Here is a 19,145-nt window from a genome sequence, read left to right as displayed (position 1 = left end):
ATGCAGTATAGAGAGTTTGTGAAGGCAGTCAGTGCAATATCAGCAGTCCAGTGCAATATAGACATAGAAAATATAGAAATCATATTTAATAATGACAATCAAAACAAGGCCATTAATAATAAAATAAACTTTGAACAGAATGATAAAGGGAATTATGGAACCCCTTTAGGAAGTTCCAAGAACTTTTGGTCTCGAGGTCTTTTTCGGTGGTGATGACGTAACGAGCTCCGTCGTCTTCTCTGATTGGTTGAACGCGACTAGCGAATGACTTTTAGCCCTGTTTACTGTTAGCTAGCGACAGGCACTTCATTTGCGTTTGACAGCCGGTAGAGGAGACGCTGCAGAAATATTTAGAGAACAAATACCTTTGTTTTCTTTTCATGTATCCGAATGGCTGAAACCTCAGAGACAGGTAAATATCTAACTAATCCGTTAACTTTGTCCGCTATTTTCAGCATGCTAGTTTGTTGTGATGCTAACAGTGAGGCGCGTAGCATGCTAATAGTGTTTGTAGCTAGCAGGTTAGCCGGCTACTCTGTCTGGACGTGTGGGTCTCGCGTGTTAGCTGCTTACCCCCTGTCACACTAAACTAGCAGCCACACATAAACAGCTAAAATAAATTCAATTAGCTGGTTGGTTATTTAGTGTGTTAGCTAACTTATTCCCTGTCCGGCGTACAGCAGGGTTTGTGTTAGATCGGAATGTGAATCGGATGAATAAAAGTTTAATAATTGTTTTAATGAGGTGGATATAATACATTCTGGCTTGTCGTAGTGTGTATAAGAAGCAGCCTGTTGTGTAAATTATTCAGGCTTTACCCTGACCAGTGTACTTTAGCCACAAGCAACAATCTAACAGATTAACCTTTTAAGGGGAAGGTAGCTATAAAAAGGTAAAAGGTCCCGAGATGACGTCATGTGATCATTTGCAGATTCATTCTGACGTCCTGATCTTTTATGATCATGAACCGCTTACATTCATGAAGTTGGAAGAATATCATTAAAACACTAACAATTTTATCAGAACTGTAAAAAAAAATGTTTATTGTATATATATATATAATATAATATATGAATATGCATTAGGGCTGTGCTAAATTTTAACAACACTAATTTTATTAACATGCAATTAATACAGCTTTCTGGTTGACCATTTTTATTAAGAAATCTAATTAAATATATGAGGCGAAATTAAAGCCTTTAACGCAATACATGTTTATTCAAGATGTGCTTCATTTAACCAAAAAAACAACAAGCAATTATTTTCAATCATAAAACATTGGTTTTACTGATGTGCCAAGTCCAAAATGTGCCAGCAATTAAAACTGTCCGTGTGGAAACATAGCAAAGGTGCTGTTTGGTGTCTCGATGATTTACATAATTTAAAAAAAAACATAATTACATTTAAACGTTTAAAAGAATATTTTGTCCTCATGCTCTATGTTGAGTGTGGTTTCACTAATAATACACATACATTTGAATAAAGCATCCATATTTGTCCATGCCCATTTTGATTAGAGTATTAAAACTTTTTTAAATTATAAATTTTATGAATATTTAGAACCGATGATGTGCCATTAAGTCGCGATTAATCACGAGTCAACTCATGACAATCATGTGATTAAATATTTTTTAGATAGATAGATATAATCAATATAATAGTGTATTGCATAATTTGATTTATTCTGTTTTATTTGTATATATTTTTTTTTTTATAAAATATAAATTTAAATATAGTTTAACCAAGCAGGCATTTTATCTAAAATTGATGTTTTCAGTATTGATGTACAATGTTAAACACTGAAGGATAAGGTGTGTCTAAGAATTTAGAATAGTACTTTACATATTTTAAAATCATCTTTGGTCATGGATCCCCAAATCATTTACATAATATTAGAATTTATGTCAAGAATGTAGACTGTAAGTAGTAGACAGAAGGCTATTGCTTTAATAAGTATTTTATTAATTTAAATACATACAGCTAAAAAGATCAGTGAGGAACAAAGTAAATTAGTAGTGATTGAACAATAGCAGTCATTTTATGCTTCTTATGAACAGTGGTGATCATTGACTATTCAGTGTGAAACTGATAATCAGCAACATTATATGGAAATATTGTTTAATACTAGAATCTGTTATGAACCATTTGAATTGACAGTTAGTGAATTATATGATTGGCAACTATAATGATCATTATTCCCCATTGTTACCAGGCAAAGATAATCCTGATTATGCATCCACGAGGCCCAGCCAGTCAGCATCCCGAAGGGGTCATTCACGGTCAGGCCACAATCGAAAACGTGGAGGTCAAGGTAGAGCGCATGCAAGTTCAGGACATTTAAATCAAGCCACATATCCAGAAGAGCAGAATGATTTCTCTGACCATGCAGCTGCAGACACACCACACAACAACTCCTCTACCAGATGTGAAACAAGGGGAGGTCGGGGAAGAGGGAGAGGAGGGAGGGGAGGTCGGGGTAATGGTGAACGTTGGTTCCATGGTCCAAGATGGCCAAGAAATAAAGGTGATAATGGCTCCACAGTCCAGGATAATGGCGCGTATGTTGGCCAGCAACCAATGACCTCACCTGCGTACAGATCCACAGATGGGGAGGATCAGCAAAAAAACCATGAAGAACCCTACATGGGCAAGTTCCAACATGAACCCAGAGAAACCTGGCCACCAATGCCCAGGAGAGGCAGAGATGCAAGAAAGCCATTACCCAGACATAAAGAGGGCAATCAGGACAATCCTGCAGCAGAGGTTGATTATATAGCCAGTGTAGTGCCCACTGAACTAGAACATGGGCATAGGAACAACAGAGGATTTAGAGCAGGAGGAGGAGAAAGACAAGGTTACCCAAGGAAGAAGGGGCCTACCTTGCATGCTAGCAGCCAAGGGAACTGGAGAGAGAGAGATCCACCACAAGTGGATATGGACGAGGAGAAACCAAGAGAAGACAAGGCCAGAGGAAGCAAAGAGGAGCTTAATCGGAGAGGTGGAGCAAGTGGCAAAGACCAGTGGAGGAAACCCCAATTTCAAGAGCAAGGACAAAAGAGAGGAGGGCATACTGAGAGGAGGACTGGGCCAGTGAAACGTGTAGAGCCACCCAAGAACAAAGAGACCCAAACTGGTGAAGTTAAATTTTTTTTTTTTTTTACACATTCTGAGCAATTATTTGTAGTTGTGGCAGTGGAATCTAGATTAAACTGTACTTGTATAGGTGGGCTTATTCATATTTCCTGTATTGTTCCTTTTAATTTAATTTAGCTAAATACCAATCAATTCTTATCTGTAAATCTTTCCTTTGTAGAAAACTTGTGTGCAAGATGAATCTATACAGGGCTGAATAGCGATCTTTTTTTTTTTTTCTGCCATAACAATTATAATATCAGAATATTTGGTGTATGTGTATTCAGGGTGCCTCATTGAGCAATTGACCGAAGAGAAGTACGAGTGCATGGTGTGCTGTGATGTGATTCGTGTCATGGCTCCCGTTTGGAGCTGTCAGAGCTGCTTTCACGTCTTTCACCTGAACTGCATCAAGAAGTGGGCTCGTTCCCCTGCCTCACAGGCAGACGGTACAGTATTCACATACAGGGGGGAAAAGCGTCTTTAGCTATGATCAAATGTTTGTCTACCACTGATAATAAACATGCTGTAAACTAAATGTTTGTTTTACAGAGACTGGCAAAGGCTGGCGTTGTCCTGCTTGCCAAAATGTGGCGTTAAAATTCCCAACGTCTTACATCTGTTTCTGTGGTAGGAAGCGACTTCTATAACCGTCTTTAAATTTTGGGTGTTAAAGCATCATCTTTAAGGATTACCCATCGTTTCCTGTCGCTGTTTGACTTGTCAGGGAAGGTGACCAATCCGGAGTATCAGCACCGAGAGATTCCACACAGCTGTGGTGAAGTATGTGGGAAGAAGAGGAGTAGTGGAGACTGCAATCACCGCTGCAACATGTACATTTTATATTTAATTCCAACTTAAACCTAAGCAGCAGATTATCCAATAATTCACTGAAGCCCACTCAAAGTCATGAACTCAAATCAGTGCTGCATTAATAAGTTTCTACATGAAGCAGGAGTATAATATAGGATTACTTGAAACTGTAATACTGCTGATGAGTAATCCGAGTTTCTTTCTGTGCAGTTTATGCCACCCAGGCCCTTGTCCACAGTGTCCAGCATTTACCACCAAATCTTGTGTTTGTGGAAGAATCAGGTAATACATGTCAAGCAATCTGTCACCGAACAATCATATACGTCGTACCTCCTCTGAGTGTTTTTCCGTGTGTGTAGTAAGCAAGTGCGCTGCAGTCAGACAGGAGCTTTGTGCTGTGACCAGGAATGTGGCGCTCAGTTAAACTGCAAGAAGCACCACTGTACACAGATTTGTCACCAGGGCCTTTGTCAGCCCTGCCAGCTCCAGGTCCAGCAGGGTAAGTGTACTCACTAGAAGAGCATTTCTGTGGGTATTTGTGCTCATTCTTCCAAAGAGCTTTAGTGAGGTTGGGTTAAGAGACCTGGGGTGCAGCTAGTATTTGACCATTCTCAAGGTGTTCATTTGGGTCAGTGTAAGGGTTTGTGTAGACCACTTGAATTTTGCTACGCCTATTATAGAAAAACGTGTTAAGGAAACGGCATTACGTTGCTGGGATATGACTTTTTGCTGCAACATACAGTTCTAGTAGTCTTACAACTTTGTGGCTTTGTGTCTTAGGGATTTTATGCTCAGGTGTCTACAAACCTCTTTTTCCACATTTTTTTTTTAATTATGAAACAAACCACTGAATCTTTAATTCATTTCTAAAACTAGCACCAGCATATGTTTTTCATAGTTCATGTGCTGCTGGAGCCATTCTTGTTTCCTCTGTGTGTTATGTAGTGTGTTACTGCGGGGCGATGCAAAGGGAGGAGGCATGTGGTACCGAATCGGCTAGCTTCGACGGATTTGGATATTTCTCCTGCAACAAGCCATGTGGCAAGTCAGTTTCCATTTTTGTTAATGTGCTCCTCTTTTGTTTTTAATATATACAATTAAAGATATGTGAGAAGATAAAGTGAATTTTGAAAGTAGCTGTTTTGAGAAAAAATCATTGAAAAATAACCTTTCCTCCAGGATTCTGGAATGCCAAGCCCACCACTGCCAGCAGGTGTGCCACCCAGGCAGGTGCCAGCCATGTCCTCGCTTGCCCATTCTGGTGTTTCGCTGCCCCTGTGGACAGACAGCCATAGCCAAACTCCTGGAGCTGGGCTATCCAGAGAGACGGTGTTGCACTGACCCTATTCCATCTTGTGGAAAGATGTGCAGCAAGCCCCTGCCTTGCGGTGACGTAGGTGTGTAGGTGTGTGTGTGGTCTCCACCTCACACTTTAAACGCATTTTTTATTATTAAACTTGCCAGGGGTATAAAAACAGAAAAAAAAAAAGTAAGCTAGGAAGTGGCTATAAAAAACCTTTAGGATCTTTAATGGATTCTTTAGCGTTTTCTGTATTTAAGAGTTTCTCTTTTAATGATTTTTTTCCTTAATATTCCACATATCGAGGGAGTAAATGAATAAAAGGTGGAAGGAATGAAGACATTTGTTAAAGTATACTGAAATAAGTAGAACAGTTAAGTAGATTAAATCTTTTAGAAATTTAAACATTAAATGTAAAACACAAATGGAGTCTAACAAATGTAAAGTAATTAGATTTTTCCATTTATTTAATTGTATTTAATCAATTTAATAAAAAAAATCTAATAAAATTCACAAATTACTAATAATAATAAACGGCTTTAATAAAAAGCAGGTTTTGTTTTGCATCTCTTCCCCCAACTATAAATCATATTTTCAGATCATTGTAATTCTTAGTAGTATTTAATAAATTATATATAAAACTCTTGGGCCCTTGAGCAAGGCCCTTAACCCTCTATGCTCCGTGGGTCCCTTACGAGGGAAATATCAAGGTCCGTGACGTTGGAGTGACGTGGGGCCGCCTTCCCGTGGGCTCACCACCTGCAGCAGGGACCGTAAGGGACGGTGCTGTGAGGATTGGGGAGCAGTCGAAGGCGGGGGCCTGCTTAGACTGCTGCCCCTGCGACCCTGCGAAAATTAATGAATGAATGAATGAATGAATATATAAAACGAGTTTAAAACATGATTATCCAGTGCAGAATATAAGTTAGATTTGACGAGTATTGTACCCATTCTGCTTAAAGTGCTATGCAAGAGAAATATCGTATCGACGAGATGCTGGATAACAACGGTCATTGTTCTCATTTAATAGTTTTCAATTGTAGTTGGAAATTCTTTTCTTTTTTTTTCTTTTCTTCCTTGTCTCCTTTTAACCCGAACCCTTACAGACACTATTCATCTGTGTGATAAACTTTGCCATGAAGACAAATGTGGTCCGTGTGCTCTCACCTCCACCATTAAGTGCAAATGTGGCATTAAAACCAAGGTTAGTCTTTCAGCTATTGCCTAAATGCATTTTAATGGACTTACTAGAGCTGGAAATACTATAATTCCAGCATATTTTCCCTGTTGCAGGAGGTACCATGTGCTTTGATTCACAGTGAAGGTGAGGAATGGATGTGTTTCTGGTATAATCATCTGAATGCAGTCAGTCTATAAACTAAATATTTCGTCATTTTTCTCAATGATCCTAAAATATGAATGTTTCCTCCACTACTAGACGAGTTGTTGTTTACCTGTGAGAGACGTTGCAACAAGAAGCGCTTGTGTGGCAGACACAAGTGTGGAGAGATATGTTGTGTGGTAGGTAACTTCTGAAACAGTTCAATTTGACAACATTTAACAGCAGCAGATTCATTCTTTTTTTTTTTTTTTTTTTTTTTTCCCAAATCAGGACACTGAGCATAAATGCACAATTATCTGTGGCTACAAGCTCAATTGTGGCCTCCACCGGTGTCAGGAGGTGTGTCACAGAGGAAACTGCCAGCCCTGCTGGCAAACCAGTGAGTCCTTACTGATACATGTTCTATAAGCAATTTCCTCCCTGTTCAAACATGAAGCTATTTTGGGTACAAGAAAAGGCAGCCATGATATTTGCTTACTTTGTATAGGTTTTGATGAGCTGGCCTGCTACTGTGGTGAAACTGTGATGTTCCCACCCATCCCCTGTGGTACCAAACCTCCAGAGTGCAAAAACCCCTGCACACGCCAGCATGACTGTGATCACCCAGGTACCCTTGTCACACTGACTGCTGTTCAGTGATCAAACATTATTGGAGGGCTCACTCATTCAGTCTTTTGTTTTGCTGAATGTATTATTTAAAGATGAAGGAAATGCACTATATGGACAAGTATTGAGACACCTGACCTTTCCTGCAATATTTGGTTCTTCTCCAAACTGTTACCACAAAGCCAGAGGCACACAATTGTATAGGATGTGTTTGGATGCGGTATAATAAAATTTTGCACTTACTTGAACTTGGAAACCCAAACCAGTTTTAGCATGTGATGCACAAAGCGAACTCCATTAAGATATGGTTTACATGGTTTGGAGAGGAAAATCTTAAGTGGCCTGCTATAGAGCTCTGATCTCATCCCTAAACACCTTTGGGATTAATTAAAACACTGCACCCCAGGCCTCCTCACCTACATCAGTACCGGACTTTACATACACCCTTGTGGCTGAGGAACACAAATGTCCACAAGCACATTACAAAATCTAATTAAACATCACCTCAGAAGGGTGGAGGGACTTTATAAGAGCAAATTTGGGACTAATTTTGGAATGTGATGCTCAAAACGTACTAATGACCAGGTGTCCGCAAACATTTGGCAATATATTCTTAAAGAGTAAGCTTTGCTTGATTGACCTTTTTTTCGATGATGTCATGTTCGAAACAAAACATAGAAATCAGCAACTCTCAGGCAAAAAATTCATAGTACCTACACAATAAAGTTACGCTGATTTATGGAAAGGGCTCAACTACTGAATTTCCTTAGACAAAAAACATTATGTTGTTCAAAAACGACCGTGTTAGCATGAATTGTAGGATTTTGTAATCCGGTCTTTTGAGTATTCTATCAAGGTGAAGAGGATTTTGAGCAGAGTATACAGATGAGCACTGGAAAGACCTTACATAGGAGAATTAAGAACAAATGTCTATTCTTTTCTTTTGCCACCTGATTGTACATGTACCCACTTAAATTCTTTTTTACAGTTATGCACTCCTGTCACAGCGAGGAGAAATGCCCTCCCTGTACCTACCTCACCAAGAAGTGGTGCATGGGCAACCACGAGGTAGCACAGAATTCTAATTATGCATGCTAAAATGACAAAGCAGTTCAATGCACAATACAGCCAGCTCCAAGATGTCTGTCCAAGACACAATACAATACTTTTAGTCTCATCACTATGACTAGCATTTTTAAATGCTCTATAGTGGATTTTTGTTATTATATTTTTAACAAAGCAAAAAGAAGACATCAGTCATTATTCTTTCCCTCTTTTTTTCTGCTCTGTTGTTTCCTCTCCAGCAAAGAAGTAATATCCCATGTCACCTCCAGGAGATCTCATGTGGTCTGGTCTGTAATAAATTGTTGTCCTGTGGCTTTCACCACTGCAAAAGAATATGCCATCGAGGAGAGTGCCAAACTGAAGGAGACTGTAAGCAGCCTTGCCCACACCCTAGATCCGAGTGTGGGCACCCCTGTAACTCTCCATGCCACCCTGGCACCCCCTGCCCCCACTCTACCTGCACTGCCAGGGTATTAACCTCTTTCCACATTATCTTTTATGTTGGATTGTTAATGATGTGTTTTTGGTAACGATCAAAGTAGAAGGGTCAAATGAGTAAACAATAAAAAAAAAAAAAAAAAAGAATCGACCTTTACACACTTTTTTTTTTTTTTCTGATCACTAATTTGCACTAAAATGCACTCTTAATAATCACAGTAGTCACACTTTAGTCTGTTTTTTCCTCTAGGTGGCAATGCAGTGCGAATGTGGACGCAGGAAGGAGACTATACCCTGTACTGAGGCAGCCTGCTCCTCTCAGAGGTCAGGATTTCAGCGTATACAGAGTTTACTCTGTACTTTAAAAGTCTTATTATAGTACAATAAGATATTCATGGTAAATTTTACAATCCCACTTACAATTACATTAATTACCTACGTATGCCCTACGTTACCCACAATTAAAACAGTATATGATTTTATGTTTAATCTTAATGTTTTTGTAAAACGAACTGAATCCTAATGGACAATTGTCATACAAATACTATTTGATATTATTATTATTATTAGGAATATTAATGAGCAATACAATTTCTTTTTTTTTTTTTTTAACACATCTGTACAAGAGAACTGAAGAGCGAGAGAAAACTGATTTATTTAGATAGTCTGCTTTACACAAGCTCCAAAAGGGAAGAAAAAAAATCTATTTCACACTTGCTTCCTTTCTGTGTCTTAGAGCGAGCATCAAATATTAATTCTGCAAGAAACAAAGTGAAATTGCATACGGTGCTTGCATGAAGTGGCACAGTGATCAAACCAGAGCGATGTAAACCTTTCTTTATAACAATGTAACAGCAGTAGTGTTGCACTGTGAAGCTTGTATACAGTAGCTGAACTTTTTTTTTTTATCAAAAAAGCTATAGAAGAAACTTATTTTTTTCTTTTTTTTTATATACAGTGGGTACGGAAAGTATTTAGACCCCCTTAAATTTTTCACTCTTTGTTATATTGCAGCCATTTGCTAAAATCATTTATGGTCCATTCTTCTTCTCATGAATGTACACACAGCTCCCCATACTGACAGAAAAACACAGAATTGTTGACACTGTTGCAGATTTATTAAAAAAGAAAAACTGAAAAATCACATGGTCCTAAGTATTCAGACCCTTTGCTCAGTATTTAGTAGAAGCCCCCTTTTGATCTAATACAGCCAGGAGTCTTCTTGGGAAAGATGCAACAAGTCTTTCACACCTGGATTTGGGGATCCTCTGCCATTCCTCCTTGCAGATCCTCTCCAGTTCTGTCAGGTTGGATGGTAAACGTTGGTGGACAGCCATTTTTAGGTCTCTCCAGAGATGCTCAATTGGGTTTAAGTCAGGGCTCTGGCTGGGCCATTCAAGAACAGTCACGGAGTTGTTGTGAAGCCACTCCTTCGTTATTTTAGCTGTGTGCTTAGGGTCATTGTCCTGTTGGAAGGTAAACCTTTGGCCCAGTCTGAGGTCCAGAGCACTCTGGAGAAGGTTTTTGTCCAGGATATCCCTGTACTTGACCGCATTTATCTTTCCCTCGATTGCAACCAGTCGTCCTGTCCCTGCAGCTAAAAAACACCCCCACAGCATGATGATGCCACCACCATGCTTCACTGTTGGGACTGTATTGGACAGGTGATGAGCAGTGCCTGGTTTTCTCCACACATACCGCTTAGAATTTAAGGCCAAAAATTTCTATTTTGGTCTCATCAGACCAGAGAATCTTATTTCTTACCATCTTGGAGTCCTTCAGGTGTTTTTTAGCAAACTCCATGCAGGCTTTCATGTGTCTTACACTGAGGAGAGGCTTCCGTCGGGCCACTCTGCCATAAAGCCCCGACTGGTGGAGGGCTGCAGTGATGGTTGACTTTCTACAACTTTCTCCCATCTCCTGACTGCATCTCTGGAGCTCAGCCACAGTGATCTTTGGGTTCTTCTTTACCTCTCTCACCAAGGCTCTTCTCCCCCGATAGCTCAGTTTGGCCGGACGGCCAGCTCTAGGAAGGGTTCTGGTCGTCCCAAACGTCTTCCATTTGAGGATTATGGAGGCCACTGTGCTCTTAGGAACCTTAAGTGCAGCAGAAATCTTTTTGTAACCTTGGCCAGATCTGTGCCTTGCCACAATTCTGTCTCTGAGCTCTTCAGGCAGTTCCTTTGACCTCATGATTCTCATTTGCTCTGACATGCATTGTGATCTGGAAGGTCTTTATATAGACAGGTGTGTGGCTTTCCTATTCAAGTCCAATCAGTATAATCAAACACAGCTGGACTCAAATGAAGGTGTAGAACCATCTCAAGGATGATCAGAAGAAATGGAAAGCACCTGAGTTAAATATATGAGTGTCACAGCAAAGGGTCTGAATACTTAGGACTATGTGATATTTCAGTTTTTCTTTTTTAATAAATCTGCAACAATGTCAACAATTCTGTGTTTTTCTGTCAATATGGGGAGCTGTGTGTACATTCATGAGGAAGAAGAATGAACTTAAATGATTTTAGCAAATGGCTGCAATATAACAGAGTGAAAAATGTAAGGGGGTCTGAATACTTTTCGTACCCACTGTATATATATTTTTATTTTTTATTTTTTTTTACTGCAACCAGCTATTCTTGCTACTTTCTAGTCAGTGATGCATCCAATGCATTCATGATTCATCTCTTTTTCAGATATGCAGCTATTGCCATGGCGAGTAAGTTGTCAGATATGCAGTTAGGAGAGTCTGTGAACATTGCCCAGCTTACCAAGAAGAACCAGAAACAGGCCAGGTGATCTTTGACTACCTGTTTTTTGTCTTTTCACCCGACCTTTGTTTGCAGTATCACAACATTCCATCTAACTAATATTTCTGATTTCCGTGTTTTAAAGGCTAGAATGTGATCAGGAGTGCGCTACCCTGGAAAGAAATCGGTGAGCATTCTTTTGTCACACGAGTATTAATGTCCTTAATGCCATAATTTCTCCTTCACAGTAGAAGCCATGTGTCTACATCTGGTCGAATGTCCTCCTGAGGATGATATTTTATGTTGTTTCCTAACAGACGACTTGCGGAGGCACTCCAGGTCGATCCAACAGTCGATCCATTCAATAAATCCTCCACGTGCAAATACAGCGATTCTCTCAAAGATGATGCCAGGTTTGATTCCCCTCACATCTTTAACTAGAGATTGATTTGGATTCTATACACATTCAGCGGAAGTCTGGTGAATAACCCAGCCAATAGGGTTGCACAAGGCAGTGCACTCTTAGTATTATGACTGGTAAAGGGGAAGAGGTAGCTGATATGATGGAGCGGTTTGAGATTAAGAAAGGTTGACGTGTGTTCAGAAGACCAAGAGGGAAGGGAGTAAGGAGCATTGGAAGTGGGAGAGTGCAGAATAACATAGAAAAAAAAAATATGGTGGAAACTGAATGAGGAAGACTGTAGTGTGAGATTCAGGGAAGAGGTCAGACAGGGGCTCAGTGGTGGTGAAGAGATGCTGGATGATTGGGCAACTACTGCAGAAGTGTTGAGGGAGACATCTAGAAGGGTACTTGTGACATATGGAAAGGAAACAAAGCGATGTGGTGCGATTAGGTTTGGCAAAAGGGTATGGCGAAAGCACATATGAGGAGCTGTATGAGAAGTTGGACACTAAGGAAGGAGAAAATAATGTTTATACCAATTGGCCAGGCAGAGGGACCGAGCTGGGAAGAATGTGCTGCAAGTTAGAGCAATAAAGGATGCAGATGGAAAGGTGTTGACTAGTGAGGAGAGTGTGTTGAGAAGGTGGAGGGAGTATTTTGAGCAGCTGATGAACGAGGAAAAAGAGAGAGAAAGAAGGTTGGATGGTGTGGAGATGGTGAAGCAGGAAGTGGATAGGATTAGTAAGGAGAAAGTGAGAGCAGTGATTAAAAGGATCAAGAGTGGAAAGTCGGTTGGACCAGATGACATACCTGTAGAAGCATGGAGATGTTTAGGAGAGATGCAGTGGCGTTTTTAACCAGATTGTTTAATAAGATTCTGAAAGGTGAGAGGATGCCTGAGGAATGGAGAAGGAGTGTGCTGGTACCGATCTTTAAGAGTAAGGGAGATGTGCAGACCTGCAGTAACTACAGGGGAATAAAGTTGATCAGTCACACCATGAAGTTATGGGAAAGAGTAGTGGAAGCCAGGCTGAGAGAAGCAAGGTGCAAAGTAATGGAGAGTGTGTTAGAGAAGTGAAGAAAAGAGTGCAGGCAGGGTGGAGTGGGTGGAGAAGAGTGGCAGGAGTGATTTTGTAATAGAAGAGTATTTGCGAGAGGGAAAGGGAAAGTTTATAGGACTGTGTTGAGACCTGCGATGTTGTATGATTTAGAGACAGTGGCATTGAGTAAAAGACAGGAGGTGAAGCTGGAGGTAGCAGAGCTGAAGATGTTGAGGTTTTCGTTGGGAGTGACGACGATGGACAGGATTAGAAATGAGTTTATTAGAGGGACAGCGCATGTAGGATGTTTTGGAGACAAGGTGAGGGAGGCGAGATTGAGATGGTTTGGACATGTGCAGAGGAGGGACATGGGGTATATCAGTAGGAGAATGCTGAGGATGGAGCCGGCAGGAAGGAGGAAAAGAGGAAGACCAAGAAGGAGGTTTATGGATGTGGTGAGGGAAGACATGCAGGTAGTTGGTTGGAAAGAGACAAATGTAGAGGAATAGTATGGAGACGGATGATCCGCTGTGGCGACCCTTAACGGGAGCAGCCGAAAGAAGAAGGAAGTCTGGTTAATGAAAAAAAGCCATCCGATTGTGTAAACACGCTGTATATATAATGTACACACGCTTGCTATCCACTTAAATAGCACCGATACAAAGATTTCATCAGTTCATCGGTCTTTTATCATTTAAATGCCAAATATATTTTTTTTTATGGTTGTTCTTATGTAGAAGGGACTTCAAGTTTGTCAGTGAGGTGGAAGAGGAAATCAGGAATCTGGTGGAACTAGCAAACAAGGTAAAAGTCCTTTTCACTGAGACTTGCATTAAAGTCTTAAAGCTTTTATTTCAGGTCTTGTTGTTGGTTGGTTTATTGCTTTTCAGGGTAAACAGCCAAAGAGGAGTCACAGTTTCCCACCCATGAAGCGAGATCAGCGGAGAATTGTTCACGAGCTGGCCGAGGTGTATGGATTAGAGAGCGTCAGCTATGATGGCGAGCCAAAACGCAATGTTGTCATCACAGCTTTCAGGTCTGAAAATGATTTGCTGTTTTGGAAAACCAGTTCCCTTTTACGGTTTTGTGTGTTTTCTCTTTAATTCACTTTTTTTTTTTTTTTTTATAACCTTTTTCAGTAACGTGAAACAGCTTATTAATAATCAGCATCTTTATTATCCAGCCTTAAAGTAACAAGATTTACTAGTGTTAGATTCAGGGTCAGAGAACTGTAAGGAAAACTGTAGAAAGCTCTAGCTCTAATATTAATTGTCTATTATGTATTTAATGGTATTATTTAGAAATTACTATAATATTAAAAGCATATTAACATATGCATGTTATAGACACATTTAGCAGATTTTGTGACTTACAAGATTATCTAAAGTCGATTGAAAATACTGATTTCATGATTTTTGATTCTTAGAATAGTCTGAACAAAATTTAAATGAAGAAAAATTATGAATGGACAGTCTTGTGTATTATTTCTGAATCTTAAACAATGGGCATTTTGTCTGTAAAAATCCTAGAAAAATGCATACAATCTTTTTTACTAAAAGTTTAAACATTTAAAATTGTATAAAATAAATTTGGCATCATTGTGATTTTGTTTTAACTCTGAGTTGTGCAGGTTGAGACCTCTGGTGGCCAATCAGAGCAATTGCATTAAATAGATTATCGATTTCTCATATACAGTGTATTTGGCAGATTAACGGTCCATCTTCTAACGACGTACCACTGCATCCCAAAGCACAGCAATTCATTTTATAGATTCTCCTGATGGAAATATGATTGTGGATTCAGACATGTTTGTAACAGTTTTTGCTCTGCTCTTATTGAAATGTGTGCAGGGGGAAATCTGCATGCCCTACCTCCACTCTGACTGCTCTGATCGAGAGAGAGACTGCGACCCGGGCCCCACCACCCATTGCCCATATCAAACAATACAGCAGCAAGTATGTGGATATACACACACACACACACACACACACACACACACACACACACACACACACACACACAATTGCTATGTGCTGAGTTTTAGATTTCAAGACTGGGAGAAGATAAATGCATTAGCTCTTAATAGACATCATTCAAATAATCGCTTATTACAGGTTTTTGCGATGCACAAATGAAACCAAGACAAATCATGACTGATCAATTTTCCACTTTTGATGTGATCTTGCAACCAATTAAATGTAAATTATTTAATTATATTTTTTTAATTTGGGTTAAATTTTACAACTGTATATTTGGGTAAGATTTTTGCTCTTAAATGTCTTTTATTCTTCAATTATTTAATTGCTATTATAAAGGGTGTACACACACAAGTAAGTAGGTTAGTGCATTTTTGTTTGTTTCCCCTAAAATGTTTGTTTTTATTCCAATTTTGTTGCTATTATGGATCACATTTAAAGGTGCAAAATGCAAATGAAATTTGTAAAGCTGGAACTTTTCTAATGTATTTTATTTATTTATATTTTTCTTCTTTGTTGACTTTTTTTTTTTTTTTCCTCCCCAGGGCTGACAGTAGAAATGCTTGGCGGAGGAACTCTAGAGAGGAGGCTATTGATTACTTTGACGTTCAGGATTGATTAAAACTGTGATGCATCCACACTAATGGTCGTTTTTCAGTTCACTGTAACCACATCAAATAAAACTGGGCACATGTTGATTCTGCCTCTTTTTAATTACATTTTTAAGTCTGTAGACACGACACGAGTACACTTTGCTCAGTAACCACTGTTTTCTCATTAAGGATTTCAGCATAGGTTTCAATGTAAAGCTTGCGATTCAATTTGCTGTTCCAATGTTGGTTGCAAGTCTGACTAATTTCAGAGAAAGTCAGACCTCCTCATGTGTCCCCAGCCCTCCAGCTGTTAATCCAACATCAGGCACACCTAGATTTATAGAGAATATACAGACAAAAACAACCCAAACGATAAAAAAATATATATTTTGAAATATATTTTAGCAAATTATTTTTTTTTACCTTTTTTTTTGTATATTTGGAAATAAATTTCAAAATATATTCAAAAATATTTTTTTTTTGCGTTTGGGTCGTTTTTATCGTCTAATGTCCTTCACAGACTCTTTAACATTGTTAAGCTGATCTCACTCATTTGGTTTTGCTGAAACATACAACTGTGCATCGTCAGCATAGCAATGAAATACCATGTTTATGTACAATTTCACCCAGATGCAGCATATATAAAGAAAAAAGCAGTGGGCCTATGACAGATCCTTGCAGAACACCAAAAGAGAGCTGTTCCCTTTATTCCAACACAAGTAAGGAGACACAGCCTTGATCAGAGGCCAATAGCAGGTCATTTAACACTTTAATAGACTGAACCGAAGCAGGGAAGTTCATTAAATAAGGAGTAAATCGTTTGTGTCAGTCTGTTATCAGAGAATAATTCAAAGCAAACCCAGCAGTTACATGTAAATTTGAAGAACATTTTTTTTTTCTGTTGTTTGCATTTAATGCTGTGGGACATTGATCACAGGCGTCTCATTTAATCTCTGTCTTAAATTTACAAGGAATAATGTTGCAAGGAAACCATAATGGAAACTGTTAAACAATATTGACACCTGAGACTTATTCCAATAATCTTTGGACTAAAAGCTGCACCATTATAATGTAAATATAAAGAAAAGTAGTTTGATATTTGTAGATTGTCAACTGTATAAGTTTTTGTGATTAAGATATAACTATAAAAATAGTTACACATTAATACCACAGGGTGTGTTAAGTACCTGAAAATCATACTTTTAGTACATTGTAGTTTAGTACATTTGCATGCTGATGTACAAAATGACCAACCAGATTCAGGAGGTTAACAGGAATGTATTCTAAAAATTTCTATTGATTATTACTCTGTGGAATACCGAAATTTGATTCACTGTTCGTTCGTTACTTTTTGTTTGTTTTTTTAGTAAAACAAGTGTGGCAGTATTTTTGTATATGCTTTAAATAATACTTCTTTTTTTTTTTTTTTTTTTTGCTCAATTTGTTAGCATAAACCAATATCCTGTAAATCTTTATCTAATAGTATAAAATACTGGGGGTTTTTTTGTTTTTTTAATTCATATAATATAAAAAAAAAAAAAATTATTCATAAGATGAAAATGTACACTGATCAACCTTAGCATTTAAACCACTGACCGGTGAAGTAATGAATATTGATAATCTTGTTAGTTGCACCTGTCAGTAGAAATGTATATATTAGACACTAAATGAACAGTCAGTACTTGTGTTGGAGGTGGAAAAATGGTTCAGTGTAAAAGTCTGAGCAACTTAAAAATGGGGCAAGTTGGAACAGCAGGTCTTGTGTGGTGTTTTTGTATGGGGTGGTAAGTACCTACTATAAGTAGTCCAATGAAGAACAACCAGGTGAAACAACAGGGAAGCGAAGGTCAGATTGTCTTGTCCAATCCTACAAAAGAGCTACTGTAGCAAAAACCTGTAAGGATAATTCTTACTGCATAGCCACATACTACATAGCCTCTGATCAAAGTGATTATTCTGACCCCTGTTTAACGTCAAACGCACCTACAATGAGCATGGGAGCATCAGAGCTTGGCCAGGGTGCAACAGAAGAAAGAGGCCTGATTCTGATGTGGAGGCCAAGTTCATACACTGTTACCTGTGTAAGAAATGGCACCAGGCTCCACTATGTGAAGTAGGCAAGCCAGAATTATTAACAGTGTGATGCTTTGAGTAATGTTCTGATGGGAAACTTTGTATCCTGTCATTCATGAATGTGAGATGTATCACCTACATAGATCGCTTAAAAATTCATTGTTATAGATCAAGTGTACATATGGCAGTGGCACCTTTCAGCAGGATAATGCACTGCATTGATTGTTCCACAAACCATTCCTGAACATAAGAAAGAGTTCAAAGTGTTGGCTTGGCCTTCAAATTCCTCAGATCTCAATCTGATCAAGCCTCAGTAGGTTTGTGTTTCATGGAGGGCCCTCCTTATAAATTACAGGAATGAACAGATCTCTGTTATCAGATTGGTGCTTTCAGAGGTCTTGTGGAGGCCATAGCTTTCTGGGTCAGAGCTGTTTTGAATGGGCACGATATTATCTGGGTGGTTTTAATGTTATGGCTGATGATCAGAAGATTTAATTTTTTTTAACAAAGGAAGCTGGTGGAAGTGCAGGTGAAAATATGTCTTTGTGAACTTTAAGGTGAGTTGATTAATTCCTGGGGCGTCGACCAAACGGACAAAACAATTTGTTTGGTAAGCACAGATTCACTGGTCATATTAACCTTCCAAAAGGTGGCCACATACAGACTTCATGAATACCTATATGTCCCTGGAGAAGATTTTGAGCATCTTGGCACCACTAAGCTGAATGAGGAACTCGTTTTCACATTTTTTCCACATAGTTCTTAATCTTTACTGCATGCTTTCTATCCACAATAATGTTTCCACATGTTGAGAACCTTTCACCAGAATGAAAAATTTCTTCATCACATTGATTGTTAATAGGCATACAGATCCTACACGGACTTCCTAGTAAGAAGCATGAATCTTTCACTGTATTTAAAAAATTATCTTGAATTATTTTTTACCAGTTTGTAGCATGTGAGTAATTTAAGCGCATTCATTCATCAATGTCCTTGCTAAATATGTTTCTGCTCCCAATATTATGCCAATAATGTGTCCCACTTCTTGTTTCCAAGTTGACTTTACTATGAATATCATTATTTTACCTAAATTCTTTTATAGCTGTAAATAAGTTCAAGGTTTTTGTAAGTTTGTTTTAATCCAACAAGGCATAAAAGGCAGTGGATTTTTATACTTTCTTCTACTTACTTTTGATAGCACTTGGACAATCATTGGTCAAATCAGCTTTTTTTTGTGAACTGAATTTGGGGAATTTGTGGTGTAAAATGTACACCCCAGTGTACCCCAGTGTACATACCAGTGCAGAGTAAAACAGCTCCATCCACAGGTATTAGTGTAGAACGTTTCTAGGTTACGTATGTAACCCTAGTTCCCTGAAGGAACAAGACGCTGCGTCGAAACGCTTTGGGAACACGCCCGAGTGTTCACGCTCTGAAATAATTTGTGTAATCAGTCAAAAATTTTATGCTAGCCATCACCGGTGGGGTGACGTCACAACCAGGAGTATAAAACACATATCGAATAAGGGCAGCGGCAGCTTTTGTAAGTCTAGTCAAGTCATTCATTTTTTTCTCCCGCTACTCTAGTCAAGTTTATTTCTGTAGTGCTTTTCA

At 38.8% G+C, this 19,145-nt stretch overlaps 1 protein-coding gene across 1 annotated transcript; it reads left to right on the top strand.

The window, feature by feature from the left end:
• The first annotated feature begins 240 nt into the window (after window positions 1–240).
• nfx1 (nuclear transcription factor, X-box binding 1) lies at window positions 241–15,563 on the top strand. Its single transcript, XM_083541976.1, has 24 exons — window positions 241–412; window positions 2,213–3,133; window positions 3,420–3,581; window positions 3,685–3,762; window positions 3,860–3,965; window positions 4,156–4,227; window positions 4,305–4,444; window positions 4,891–4,990; window positions 5,125–5,342; window positions 6,352–6,449; window positions 6,539–6,569; window positions 6,684–6,766; window positions 6,858–6,966; window positions 7,075–7,194; window positions 8,182–8,261; window positions 8,498–8,728; window positions 8,947–9,020; window positions 11,393–11,491; window positions 11,592–11,633; window positions 11,764–11,859; window positions 13,627–13,693; window positions 13,780–13,925; window positions 14,740–14,844; window positions 15,411–15,563. Exons 1-24 carry the CDS (start codon window positions 391–393, stop codon window positions 15,481–15,483), a joined length of 3,273 nt encoding a protein of 1,090 aa, XP_083398102.1. The 5' UTR covers window positions 241–390; the 3' UTR covers window positions 15,484–15,563.
• The last annotated feature ends 3,582 nt before the right edge of the window (window positions 15,564–19,145 follow it).

Source organism: Silurus aristotelis (assembly GCF_946808225.1).
Source record: "Silurus aristotelis genome assembly, chromosome: 5".
Classification (NCBI taxonomy): Eukaryota; Metazoa; Chordata; class Actinopteri; order Siluriformes; family Siluridae; genus Silurus; species Silurus aristotelis.
This window is presented reverse-complemented; position numbering and strand designations above follow the sequence as displayed.